At 61.3% G+C, this 13,101-nt stretch overlaps 1 protein-coding gene across 1 annotated transcript in view; it reads right to left on the reverse strand.

Annotated features, from left to right (window-relative positions):
• The window catches only part of LOC144677633 (metabotropic glutamate receptor 6-like), a gene marked incomplete at its 3' end in the record, with an annotated part of 28,169 nt that extends 15,117 nt beyond the window's left edge, over positions 1–13,052 (reverse strand). Inside the window, exons 1-4 of the mRNA XM_078537671.1 lie at positions 12,600–13,052; positions 9,055–9,271; positions 4,352–4,487; positions 3,385–3,539 (exon numbers count right to left, since the gene is read on the reverse strand). Coding sequence (XP_078393797.1) covers positions 3,385–3,539; positions 4,352–4,487; positions 9,055–9,271; positions 12,600–13,052 — 961 coding nt within the window. The remainder of the gene's footprint in view (positions 1–3,384; positions 3,540–4,351; positions 4,488–9,054; positions 9,272–12,599) is intronic.
• Between the last annotated feature and the right edge of the window lie 49 nt (positions 13,053–13,101).

Genomic DNA, 13,101 nt, shown 5'->3' on the forward strand with positions numbered 1-13,101 from the left:
CAGCCCCTACAACCCTCCCTATCTCTGTAACCTCCTCCAGCCCCTACAACCCTCCCTATCTCTGTAACCTCCTCCAGCCCCTACACCCCTCCCTATCTCTGTAACCTCCTCCAGCCCCTACAACCCTCCCTATCTCTGTAACCTCCTCCAGCCCCCTACAACCCTCCCTATCTCTGTAACCTCCTCCAGCCCCTACAACCCTCCCTATCTCTGTAACCTCCTCCAGCCCCTACACCCCTCCCTATCTCTGTAACCTCCTACAACCCTTCGAGATCTCTGCGCTCCTCCAATTCCGGCCTCTCGAGCATCCCCCGATTCCCATCGCTCCGCCATTGGCGGCCGGGCCTTCAGCTGCCTGGGGGGACCCTGAGCTCTGGAATTCCCTCCCTAAACCTTTCCGCGTCTCTCCCTTTCTCTCTCTCTCCCTCTCTCTCTTTCTCGCTCTGTCTTTCTACCCCCTCCTTTGAGACACTCTCTCCGTCTTTACTCTTCCCCCACCCCCGATAACCCTGTACATTTTCCCCCTTCCAGTATTTATCCAATTCCCCCCCCATTTGTCGAGGGTGAATCTGCTTCTCCCGCCCTTTCGGGCAGCGCCTTCCAGATCACAACAACTCGCCACGTCCAAAATAAATAACATTCCCCTCATCTCCCCTTCCCCCCCTCACTCCCCTCCCGCCGATTCTCTTCAATCTGTGTCCCCCCCTCTTCTCTAGTTACCGACCCTCCCGCCACTGGGAATAGTTTCTCCTCATTTTCACTCGATCGAGACCACCTCCCCCTCGTGATTTTGAACCCCCCTCGATTCAATCTCCCCCCCCTTCACCTTCTCCTCCGCTCCGAGGGGAACAATCCCGGCTCCTCCGGCCTCTCCCAACATGAACTGAAGTCCCCCTCATCCCCTAGGGGACCCTCCTGGTAAATCCCCTCTGCACCCTCCCCTCATCCACCGAGACCCTCGACATCCTCCTCCCCCCGCAAAGTGCAGGGTCCCAGATCTCCGCTGCCCCACTTCAGCTCTGGAGTGTCGCGTAAAGTCGCCAAAGGCCGAGGCGGGTGGGTTGAAAAAAATTCGGGAAGTGGAGGGGAAGGCTTTACTGCTTCTCCGCCGGGAATGCCGGGAGCGGGGTTCGAACCCAGAACCTTCCGAGCCTGAAGTCGGGAATGGGAGCCGCTGAGCCGGGGATTTGCTTGCCCCACCCACCCCACCTCGACCAGCTCCCCAAAACCCCTGGGATTCAGACCCCCTGGTGCCGCACCGGAGCACGAGAATTCGGAGCAGGTGGAGGCCATTCGGCCCCTCCACCCTGCTCTCCCACTCGATAAGACCGTGGCCGATCCGATTGTGGCCTCAACTCCGCTTCCCTGTCCTTCCCCCCTCCCCCCTCATCACCCTCGTCGATCAGAAATCTGTCTCACTCGGCCTTGAATATATTCAGTGACCCGGCCTCCGCTTCTCTCTGGGGGGGGGGAGAGAATTCCACAGACTGACCACCCTCTGAGAGAAGAAATTCCTCCTCATCTCCGTCTTCAATGGGAGACCCTTCATTCTGAAACTGTGCCCCCTCCCCTCCCCTCGTTCTAGATTCCCCCCACGAGAAGGGGGGAAACATCCTCTCAGCATCCACCCTGTCAAACCCCCTCCCCTCCGAATCTGATACGTCTCAATAAGATCACCTCTCACCACCTAGATCACAGTTAGACCGCTTAGCGGGCAGGTCCTGGCTGCCATGTTATAAAAATGCAATGTTGGCATTTATTTCGAGGGGACTAGAATATAAAAGCAGGGATGTGCTGCTGAGGCTTTATAAGGCTCTGGTCAGACCACATTTAGAATATTGTGAGCAATTTTGGGCCCCGTATCTCAGGAAGGATGTTCTGGCCCTGGAGAGGGTCCAGAGGAGGTTCACGAGAACGATCCCAGGAATGAAAGGCTTAACATATGAGGAACGTTTGAGGACTCTGGGTCTATACTCGATGGAGTTTAGAAGGATGAGGGGGGATCTGATTGAAACTTACAGAATACTGAAAGGCCTGGATAGAGTGGGACGTGGGGAAGATGTTTCCATTAGTAGGAGAGACTAGGATCCGAGGGCACAGCCTCAGAGTAAAGGGAAGAACTTTTAGAACAGAGATGAGGAGAAACTTCTTTAGCCAGAGAGAGTGGGTGAATCTATGGAATTCATTGCCACAGAAGGCTGTGGAGACCAGGTCATTGAGTGTATTTAAGACCGAGATAGATAGGTTCTTGATGGGTAAGGGGATCAAAGGTTACAGGGAGAAGGCGGGAGAATGGGGTTGAGAAACTTATCAGCCATGATTGAATGGCGGAGCAGACTCGATGGGCCGAATGGCCTGATTTCTGCTCCTATGTCTTATGGTCCAAAAAGGGTATCGAGACACTGGAGAGGGTGCGGAGATTGACAGAGGATGATCCCAGAAAGGTGTGGGGGGTCGGTGACCCTAATCGAGGTATTTAAAATGATGGAAGGTTTGGATCGAGTGGGGGCGGAGAGAGCGTTTCCTCTTGTGGGGGGAGAGCGGAACTAGAGGCCGACAATACAAGACGGTCCCCAAGAAACCCAATCGGGGGGAATTCGGGAGAAAGGTCTTTACCCAGAGAGCCAGGGGAGAATGTGGAACTCGCTTCCACAGGGAGGGGTGGAGGTGAATCGTGTTTAAGCGGGTGGGGGGTGGATCTGGATAAACACATGAGGGAGAGAGGGATAGAGGGTTACGATGGTAGATTCAGATGAGGGAAGATGGGAGGGAGGGGTTAAGGGCCAAGGCGGACTGGGTCAAATTGAGTAGCGGGGGTAGGCCTCAGGCCCTCCTCCTGTGTTGGCCTCCTCTACTCCGAGGAGGTCAATCCCAGCCTCTCCGAGTGGTTGAAGTCCCCACAGGGTAGGCCCAGCCCATGAGAGGGACTCAGGCTCCCCTCAAGGCCTCCGGCGATTGGCTCCTTTTTCTCTGACCCTTTCCTCGCCTCGATCCCCGCTCATCCCCTAAAGCCGGGGTTGGGTGGGGGGGGGGGTGGGTGGGTGGGGGGAGAGTGGGGAGGTCCCGCCCACCCCCGATCCCCGGTCTGCCCGCCAACGGCACCCCATCCCCACCCAACCGGTCGCCCAGGCTTCAGTCAGCCCGGTAGGCCGCAAGCCGAGCCTGTGACTCTCCCGGACGGGCCGACCGGTGGACCAGGCCAGGGTTTGGGGAAACCGGGGAGGGTAGCGTGAGAGGGCAAGGGGAAGGCTTGGTGGTGGGGGGCAGCACTGGGCAACGAGAGGGTGGGTTTGGGTAAGCGGGAGGTGGGTGGTGGGGGGGGGTGGGGTGGGGGGGGGTGGGAAGGGTGGGGGGAAGGGGGGTGGGGAAAACGCAGTCTCTTACCCTCGATGGACGTTCGCTTTGGCAAGATGGTGACCGCCCCTTCGGCCACCTCCTCCTGGCGGACGACGGGTGAGGTCTTAGCCCCCCAGCTGTCGGAGCCCACCCACAAGAAGTGCCCGGTCAGGTTGGCGAGATTGGCGGCTTCCAGGACCCTCCTGCGGAACCAGAGACACAATTTGTACGTCAAGGCCAAACGCCGGGTAGTGGTCGGGTGCGCGGTGGGGGTGGGGGTGGGGGTGGGGGAGGGGGTGGGGGTGGGGGTGGGGGAGGGGGAGGGGGTGGGTCAGGCAGTGGGTGTTGTGTTGGGGGCGGGGGGGGTGCAGCAATGGAGAGAGGTGGGGGCGATGGACGGCGGAGAGAGGGAAGGAGGGAGGGAGGGAGGAGGCGGACAACCACAGAGGGGGCCAGCCTCCCCCTCCCTCCCAACACCCTCCCCTGCTCACACCCCCAACCCCCTCCCCGATCCCCATCGCCGCTGAGCGAGAGGTCAGAGGTCATGATTAGCGGCCCTCCCCACCCCCGCCCGACAGACGGAGGGAAGCGAGCGTGGCCGGCACCTGGACTTGGGTGTTTTCACCCCACCCCAACCCCCGCACCCCGCACCCCCCCACCCCCCCCGCCTGCCTGTGAGGCCGCTCACAGCCAATCAGCCCCGCCAATTGGGTTGACGTCAGCTCCCCACCCCCGAATTCAGGGGGCGGGCGGCGAGAATGGGGGGAGCGAGGTGACCGGATCGAGGGGGGTGGGGGTTAAAGATGGAGGCGATTGGGGGCTGAGGGTGGCGGGGGTGGGGTGGGGTGGGGTGAGGAAGGAAGAGGAAGGTGGGCAGGAGAACGATAAATAGCAGGCCTCGGTGTGGGGGCGGGGGCGGGGGTTGTCGAAGTGAGTCGCGGGGCCGAGGCGGGGGATTGACCGACGGCCGAGGGTAACCGCGGGCGACGGGCCGAGGGCCGGGCCGAGGCCTTACTGGATGTCGTCCTCGTTGGCGAAGATGATGATCCCCCGGGCGTTCGGCGTCTCCATCAGCCGACCGATGATCTTCTCGAACTCGCCGGGCTTGGGTTCCCGAGGGATTTTCAGGGACTGCGCGATGCAGACCCCGCCTGCGGGACAGAGGGCACAAGGGTCAGGGCAAGGCCGGAGAGAGAGAAACGTCCGAAACCGCGCCCCCCCCCGGGGCTGCTGGGAGCCTCGGCCTAACCGACAGGGCCGAGAGAAGCAGGCGGCAAGCTGCCAGCTTGAACAGAGCCATTCCTGGGAGGCTGGGGAGCCACAGGTAGGCCAGGCCGGGGCATTGTGGGAGGGTCCGGCCTCCCCTCAAAGGGCCAGAGGGATTCTCTTCGACAGCGCAATGCTGTCATAGCCGAGCGGCCGAGCCGTTTACCCCCCGGCTGGTTTGACGAACTGGATTTATGCCCACCACGCCCACCCCTCAAAAGCATGCCAACGATTTGGCCACGCGGGTAAGGTTTTTATCGGAGGCCTCAGGGCCCCACTGATGTCGGGACGTCGGGTTGTGGGGCGGGTCGAGGCGGGGGAGGGGGCCTCGAACCTGGGTTCTCTGGGACAGAAAGGCCGACTCCCCCTATTCGCCGTCCCTGTAAGCTGCCGGGCCAATAGGAAGCCTCAATTTGCAGGGCACACACAGGAGGGGTAAAGTTAAATGAATAACTCAGAGTGCGGAGGGGAAGGGGGAGGAACATCCCCCGAGGGTGCGGTCAGCGGGGGTCACTTGGACTCTGGGTGGTCCACCCGGCTGCTGGCAACACGACGCTCGAAACGCCTCCCCCCTCCCCCACATTGTCGCTGTCAAACAGACGGACATTGGCTGAGAGAGACTGGGTGGTGTCAGGACTGAGGGTCTCATTGGGAGTAAGAGTCCCAAAAGGGGTGGGGGTACTGATGGGAGTGAGGGTCCCGATGATGGGAGTGAGGGAGATGATGATGGGAGTGAGGGTCCTGATGATGGGAGTGAGGGTCCCGATGATGGGAGTGAGGGTCCCGGTGATGGGAGTGAGGATCCCGGTGATGGGAGTGAGGGTCCTGATGATGGGACTGAGGGAGACGATGATGGGAGTGAGGTTCCCAATGATGGGAGTGAGGGTCTCGATGATGGGATTGAGGGTCCCGGTGATGGGAGTGAGGGAGCTGATGATGGGAGTGAGGGAGCCGATGATGGGAGTGAGGGTCCCGATGATGGGAGTGAGGGTCCCGATGATGGGAGTGAGGGAGATGATGATGGGAGTGAGGGTCCTAATGATGGGAGTGAGGTGCCGGTTTTGGGAGTGAGGGGGCCGATGATGGGGATGAGGGTCCTAAGGATGGGAGTGAGGGTCCCAATGATAGGTGTGAGGGTCCTGATGATGGGAGTGAGGGTCCCGGTGATGGGAGTGAGGGTCCTGATGATGGGAGTGAGGGAGACGATGATGGGAGTGAGGGTCCTGATGATGGGAGTGAGGGTCCCGGTGATGGGAGTGAGGGTCCCGGTGATGGGAGTGAAGGAAACGATGATGGGAGTGAGGGTCCCGATGATGGGAGTGAGGGTCCCGATGATGGGAGTGAGGGTCCCGGTGATGGGAGTGAGGGTCCCGGTGATGGGAGTGAGGGTCCTGGTGATGGGAGTGAGGGAGACGATGATGGGAGTGAGGGTCCCGATGATGGGAGTGAGGGTCCCGATGATGGGAGTGAGGGTCCCGATGATGAGAGTGAGGGTCCCGATGATGGGAGTGAGGGTCCCGATGATGGGAGTGAGGGTCCCGATGATGAGAGTGAGGGTCCCGATGATGGGAGTGAGGGTCCCAGTGATGGGAGTGAGGGTCCCGGTGATGGGAGTGAGGGTCTCGATGATGGGATTGAGGGTCCCGGTGATGGGAGTGAGGGTCCCGGTGATGGGAATGAGGGTCTCGATGATGGGATTGTTAGTCTCGATGATGGGAGTGAGGGTCCTGGTGATGGGAGTGAGGGAGACGATGATGGGAGTGAGGGTCCCAGTGATGGGAGTGAGGGTCCCGATGATGGGAGTGAGGGTCCGAATGATGATGGGAGTGAGGGTCCCGGTGATGGCAGTGCGGGTCTCGATGATGAGATTGTTAGTCTCGATGATGGGAGTGAGGGTCCCGATGATGGGAGTGAGGGTCCGAATGATGATGGGAGTGAGGGTCCCGGTGATGGGAGTGAGGGCCCCGGTGATGGGAGTGAGGGTCCCGATGATGGGATTGAGGTTCCCGGTGATGGGAGTGTGGGTCCCAGTGATGGGAGTGAGGGTCCCGGTGATGTGAGTGAGGGTCTCGATGATGGGAGTGAGGGTCCTGATGATGCGAGTGAGGGTCTCGATGATGGGAGTGAGGGTGCCGGTGATCGGAGTGAGGGTCCCGGTGATGATGAGAGTGAGGGTCCCGGTGATGATGGGAGTGAGGGTCCCGATGATGGGAGTGAGGGTCTCGATGATGGGAGTGAGGGTCTCGATGATGGGAGTGAGGGTCCCGATGATGGGAGTGAGGGTCTCGATGATGGGAGTGAGGGTCTCGATGATGGGAGTGAGGGTCCCAATGATGGGTGTGAGGGTCCCGGTGATGGAAGTGAGGGTCCCGGTGATGGGAGTGAGGGTCTCGATGATGGGAGTGAGGGAGACGATGATGAGAGTGACGGTCCCGATGATGAGAGTGAGGGTCCTGATGATGGGAGTGAGGGAGACGATGATGGGAGTGAGGGAGACGATGATGGGAGTGAGGGTCCTGATGATGGGAGTGAGGGTCCCGGTGATGGGAGTGAGGGTCTCGATGATGGGATTGTTAGTGTCGATGATGAGAGTGAGGGAGACGATGATGGGAGTGAGGGTCCCGATGATGGGATTGAGGTTCCCGGTGATGGGAGTGTGGGTCCCAGTGATGGGAGCGAGGGTCCCGGTGATGATGGGAGTGAGGGTCCCGGTGATGATGGGAGTGAGGGTCCCGGTGATGTGAGTGAGGCTCCCGGTGATCGGAGTGAGGGTCCCGGTGATGATGGGAGTGAGGGTCCCGGTGATGATGGGAGTGAGGGTCCCGGTGATGTGAGTGAGGGTCCCGGTGATGGGAGTGAGGGTCCCGATGATGGGATTGAGGTTCCCGGTGATGGGAGTGTGGGTCCCTGTGATGGGAGTGAGGGTCCCGGTGATGTGAGTGAGGGTCTCGATGATGGGATTGTTAGTGTCGATGATGGGAGTGAGGGAGACGATGATGGGAGTGAGGGTCCTGATGATGGGAGTGAGGGTCCCGGTGATGGGAGTGAGGGTCTCGATGATGGGATTGTTAGTGTCGATGATGGGAGTGAGGGAGACGATGATGGGAGTGAGGGTCCCGATGATGGGATTGAGGTTCCCGGTGATGGGAGTGTGGGTCCCAGTGATGGGAGTGAGGGTCCCGGTGATGTGAGTGAGGGTCTCGATGATGGGAGTGAGGGTCCTGATGATGCGAGTGAGGGTCTCGTTGATGGGAGTGAGGGTCCCGGTGATCGGAGTGAGGGTCCCGGTGATGATGGGAGTGAGGGTCCCGGTGATGATGGGAGTGAGGGTCCCGGTGATGTGAGTGAGGGTCCCGGTGATGGGAGTGAGGGTCCCGATGATGGGATTGAGGTTCCCGGTGATGGGAGTGTGGGTCCCAGTGATGGGAGTGAGGGTCCCGGTGATGTGAGTGAGGGTCTCGATGATGGGAGTGAGGGTCCTGATGATGCGAGTGAGGGTCTCGTTGATGGGAGTGAGGATCCTGATGATGGGAGTGAGGGTCCCGGTGATGATGGGAGTGAGGGTCCCGGTGATGATGGGAGTGAGGGTCCCGGTGATGTGAGTGAGGGTCTCGATGATGGGAGTGAGAGTCCTGATGATGGGAGTGAGGGTCCCGATGATGGGAGTGAGGGTCCCGGTGGTGGGAGTGAGGGTCCCGATGATGGGAGTGAGGGTCCCGATGATGGGAGTGAGGGTTCCGATGATGGGAGTGAGGGTCTCGATGATGGGAGTGAGGGTCCCGATGATGGGAGTGAGGGTCCCGATGATGGGAGTGAGGGTCCCGATGACGGGAGTGAGGGTCTCAATGATGGGATTGAGGGTCCCGGTGATGGGAGTGAGGGTCCCGATGATGGGAGTGAGGGTCTCGATGATGGGAGTGAGGTTACCCGATGATGGGAGTGAGGGTCCCTATGATGGCAGTGAGGGTCCCGATGATGGGAGTGAGGGTCCCGATGATGGGAGTGAGGGAGACGATGATGGGAGTGAGGTTCGCGATGATGGGAGTGAGGGTCCCGGTGATGGGATTGAGGGTCCCGGTGATGGGGGTGAGGGTCCCGATGATGGGATTGAGGGAGAGGATGATGGGAGTGAGGGTCCCGAAGATGGGAATGAGGGACTCGATGATGCGAGTCTGAGAGACGATGATGGGAGTGAGGGAGACGATGATGGGAGTGAGGGTCTCGATGATGGGAGTGAGGGTCCCGGTGATGGGAGTGAGGGTCTCGATGATGGGATTGTTAGTCTCGATGGTGGGAGTGAGGGTCCCGATGATGGGAGTGAGGGTCCCAGTGATGGGAATCAGGGCCCCGGTATTGAGAGTGAACGTCCTATATGACAGTGTTGATCCTGGCTCCCTCGGCCCTCTCCCCACGGCCCGGCTGAACTCAGGGTGCGGGCAGTGTGCCTCTTACCTGCCTCCCTGGAGATCTGGGAGAATGCTTCTACCCCGCTCTCTCCGTAATTCCCCTCCGAGGCGATGGTCGAGACATAGTTCCAGCCCAGAGCCTTAACAATGTCCACCATAGCCTGGGCCTGGTAAGAATCGGGGGGAACCACTCGCGAGAAGTAATCGTAGCGATTGTTATCACTCAGTTCAGGAGCGGTCGAGGCGTAGCTAATCTGGGGTATCTAGAGAAAGGCAACAGAGGGTAAGAGTTAAGCTTCATGTCCTGTGGGTCATCACCTTCATCACCTTCCTGTAACCCCCACCCTCGACATAGCCTACCCATGAAGAGAGAGGTCATCCTATAACTCCGAGCGAGCACCGCACTGTCGGAGGGTCGGTGCTGAGGGAGCGCCGCACTGTCGGAGGGTCAGTGCTGAGGGAGCGCCGCACTGTCGGAGGGTCAGTGCTGAGGGAGCGCCGCACTGTCGGAGGGTCAGCGCTGAGGGAGCGCCGCACTGTCGGAGGGTCAGTGCTGAGAGAGCGCCGCACTGTCGGAGGGTCAGTGCTGAGGGAGCGCCGCACTGTCGGAGGGTCAGTGCTGAGGGAGCGCCGCACTGTCGGAGGGTCAGTGCTGAGGGAGCGCCGCACTGTCGGAGGGTCAGCGCTGAGGGAGCGCCGCACTGTCGGAGGGTCAGTGCTGAGGGAGCGCCGCACTGTGGGAGGGTCAGTGCTGAGGGAGCGCCGCACTGTCGGAGGGTCAGTGCTGAGGGAGCGCCGCACTGTGGGAGGGTCAGTGCTGAGGGAGCGCCGCACTGTGGGAGGGTCAGTGCTGAGGGAGCGCCGCACTGTCGGAGGGTCAGTGCTGAGGGAGTGCCGCACTGTCGGAGGGTCAGTGCTGAGGGAGCACCGCACTGTGGGAGGGTCAGTGCTGAGGGAGCGCCGCACTGTGGGAGGGTCAGTGCTGAGGGAGCTCCGCACTGTCGGAGGGTCAGTGCCGAGCGAGCGCCGCACTGTCGGAGGGTCAGTGCTGAGGGAGCGCCGCACTGTCGGAGGGTCAGCGCTGAGGGAGCGCCGCACTGTCGGAGGGTCAGTGCTGAGGGAGCGCCGCACTGTCGGAGGGTCAGTGCTGAGGGAGCGTGTCCTCTTTTAGGATAATACATTGAATCTAAGGTCCCCATCTGCCCTCTCAAGTGGCTGTCATCCCACAGTCTGTTTTGGGGGAAAAGCGCGGGGCTGGGGTCTGGTTGTGGGGCGGTGGGGATGCATTTGGGATGGATGTTTTCCCGGTGTCCTGGAGCCAAGATGTATCCCTCACCTAACATCACCCAAAGGAGAGTAACACTGTGGGATCTTGCTGTGCTTCAATAGACCGTTGCCCCTTGGCCTGGATAAACAAACATTCACTCCCTCCACCACCGACGCACAGGGGCAGCAGTGTGTGTACCATCTACAAGATGCACTGCAGCAACTCGCCAAGGCTCCTTCGACAGCGCCGCCCAAACCCACCACCTCTACCACCTAGAAGGACAAGGGCAGCAGACACATGGGGAACACCCACCACCTGCAAGTTCCCCTCCGAGCCCCTCACCATCCCGACTTGGAGATATATCGGCCGTTCCTTCACTGTCGCTGGGTCAAAATCCTGGAACTCCCTCCCTAACAGCGTGGTGGGTGTACCTACACCACACGGGGACTGCAGCGGCTCAAGAAGGCAGCTCACCCACCACCTTCTCAAGGGGGCCATTAGGGATGGGCAATAAATGCTGGGCCCGGCCAGCGACGCCCACATCCCATGAATGAATGAAAAAGCCTTTGATTGACCGTGGAGTTTATCGGGGTCTCGTCCGGGAGTGACCAATAAAAATGACCTGTCTTTATCCCATCAACCACTGCTCCTCCCATCATCCCCCACCTCCTCCCCTCATCCCCCACCCCCTCCAATCATCCCCCACCTCCTCCCCTCATCCCCCACCTGCTCCCCTCATCCCCCACCTCCTCCCCTCATCCCCCACCCCCTCCCCTCATCCCCCACCCCCTCCAATCATCCCCCACCTCCTCCCCTCATCCTCCACCTCCTCCCCTCATCCCCCACCTCCTCCCCTCATCCTCCACCTCCTCCCCTCATCCCCCACCTCCTCCCCTCATCCTCCACCACCTCCCCTCATCCCCCACCTCCTCCCCTCATCCCCCACACCCTCCAATCATCCTCCACCTCCTCCCCTCATCCTCCACCTGCTCCCATCATCCTCCACCTCCTCTCCTCATCCCCCACCTCCTCCCCTCATCCCCCACCTCCTCCCCTCATCCTCCACCTGCTCCCATCATCCTCCACCTCCTCTCCTCATCCCCCACCTCCTCCCCTCATCCCCCACCTCCTCCCCTCATCCTCCACCACCTCCCCTCATCTTTCACCTCCTTCCCTCATCCTCCACCTCCTCCCCTCATCCCCTACTCCTCCCCTCATCCCTCACCCCCTCCCCTCATCCCCCACCTCCTCCCCTCATCACCACCTCCTCCCCTCATCACCACCTCCTCCCTCATCCCCCACCTCCTCCCCTCATCACCACCTCCTCCCCTCAACCCCTACTCCTCCCCTCATCCCTCACCCCCTCCCCTCATCCCCCACCTCCTCCCCTCATCCCCGACCCCCTCCAATCATTCTCCACCTCCTCCCCTCATCCTCCACCTGCTCCCCTTATCCACCACCTCCTCCCCTCATCCCCCACCTCTTCCCCTCATCCCTCACCCCCTCCCCTCATCCCCCACCCCCTCCCCTTATCCCCACCTCCTCCCCTCATCCCCACCTCCTCCCCTCAACCCCTACTCCTCCCCTCATCCCTCACCCCCTCCCCTCATCCCCCACCTCCTCCCCTCATCCCCACCTCCTCCCCTCAACCCCTACTCCTCCCCGCATCCCTCACCCCCTCCCCTCATCCCCCACCTCCTCCCCTCATCCGTGACCCCCTCCAATCATCCTCCACCTCCTCCGCTCATCCTCCACCTCCTCCCCTCATCCCTTACCTCCTCCCCTCATCCTCCACCTCCTCCCCTCATCCCCACCTCCTCCCCTCATCCTCTACCTCCTCCCCTCATCCCCTACTCCTCCCCTCATCCTCCACCTCCTCCCCTCATCCCCCACCTCCTCCCTTCATCCCCATCCCCTCCCTCATCCCCACCTCCTCCGCTCATACCCCACCTCCTCCCTTCATCCCCCACCTCCTCCCCTCATCCTCCACCCCTCCCCTCATCCCCTACCCCCTCCCCTCATCCTCCACCTCTTCCCCTCATCCTCCACCTCCTCCACTCATCCCCCATCTCCTCCGCTCATCCCCCACCCCCTCCTCTCATCCCCCACCCCCTCCCCTCATCCCTCACCTCCTCCCCTCATCCCCCACCTTCTCCCCTCATCCCCACCTCCTCCCCTCATCCCCCACCTCCTCCCACTCATCCCCCCACCCTCCTCCCCTCATCCCCCACCTCCTCCCCTCATCCCCCCACCTCCTCCCCTCATCCCCCACCTCCTCCGCTCATCCCCCACCGCCCTCCCTCGCCCCGAATCCGGCACTTAACTGCGAAGAGCCTCAGCACGTTGGCCACCATGATGGACACCGAGCTGGCGGAGGCCCCGATCACTCCGATCACCCTCTCCGGCTTGGGAATGATGGGCGGCTCCCCGTTGCCGCACCTGATGTCCGAGGTGTCCTTCTGGATCAGGGCCTGGACGAAGGTCAGCGACTGCTCCAGGGCGTAGATGTCGCGGGAGCAGGTGTCCAGGATCCGGGTGCCCAGCGTGATGTTGGGGAGGAGCTCGGGGTCGCTGTTGATCTGGTCCAGTGCGTACAGCATGGCCTCCATCCGATGGACGCCCTTCTCCTTCTTAATGTCGCCACACGAGACCCCCACCGGACCCTTGCCGTGGACGGGGAAGAGCCCCCCGAGGGTGATGTCCCCTTCGATCTTAATGGAGTGGGGCTGCGTCCCCTGGTGGGAGTCACTCCGCGACGGGTTAAGGAGCCACACCATCACCACCCCCACCACCCAGCGGCACCCAACAGGGTCCGGGCCACCGCTC

This window comes from Cetorhinus maximus, unplaced genomic scaffold (genome assembly GCF_964194155.1).
Source record: "Cetorhinus maximus unplaced genomic scaffold, sCetMax3.hap1.1 HAP1_SCAFFOLD_2784, whole genome shotgun sequence".
NCBI classification, from domain to species: domain Eukaryota; kingdom Metazoa; phylum Chordata; class Chondrichthyes; order Lamniformes; family Cetorhinidae; genus Cetorhinus; species Cetorhinus maximus.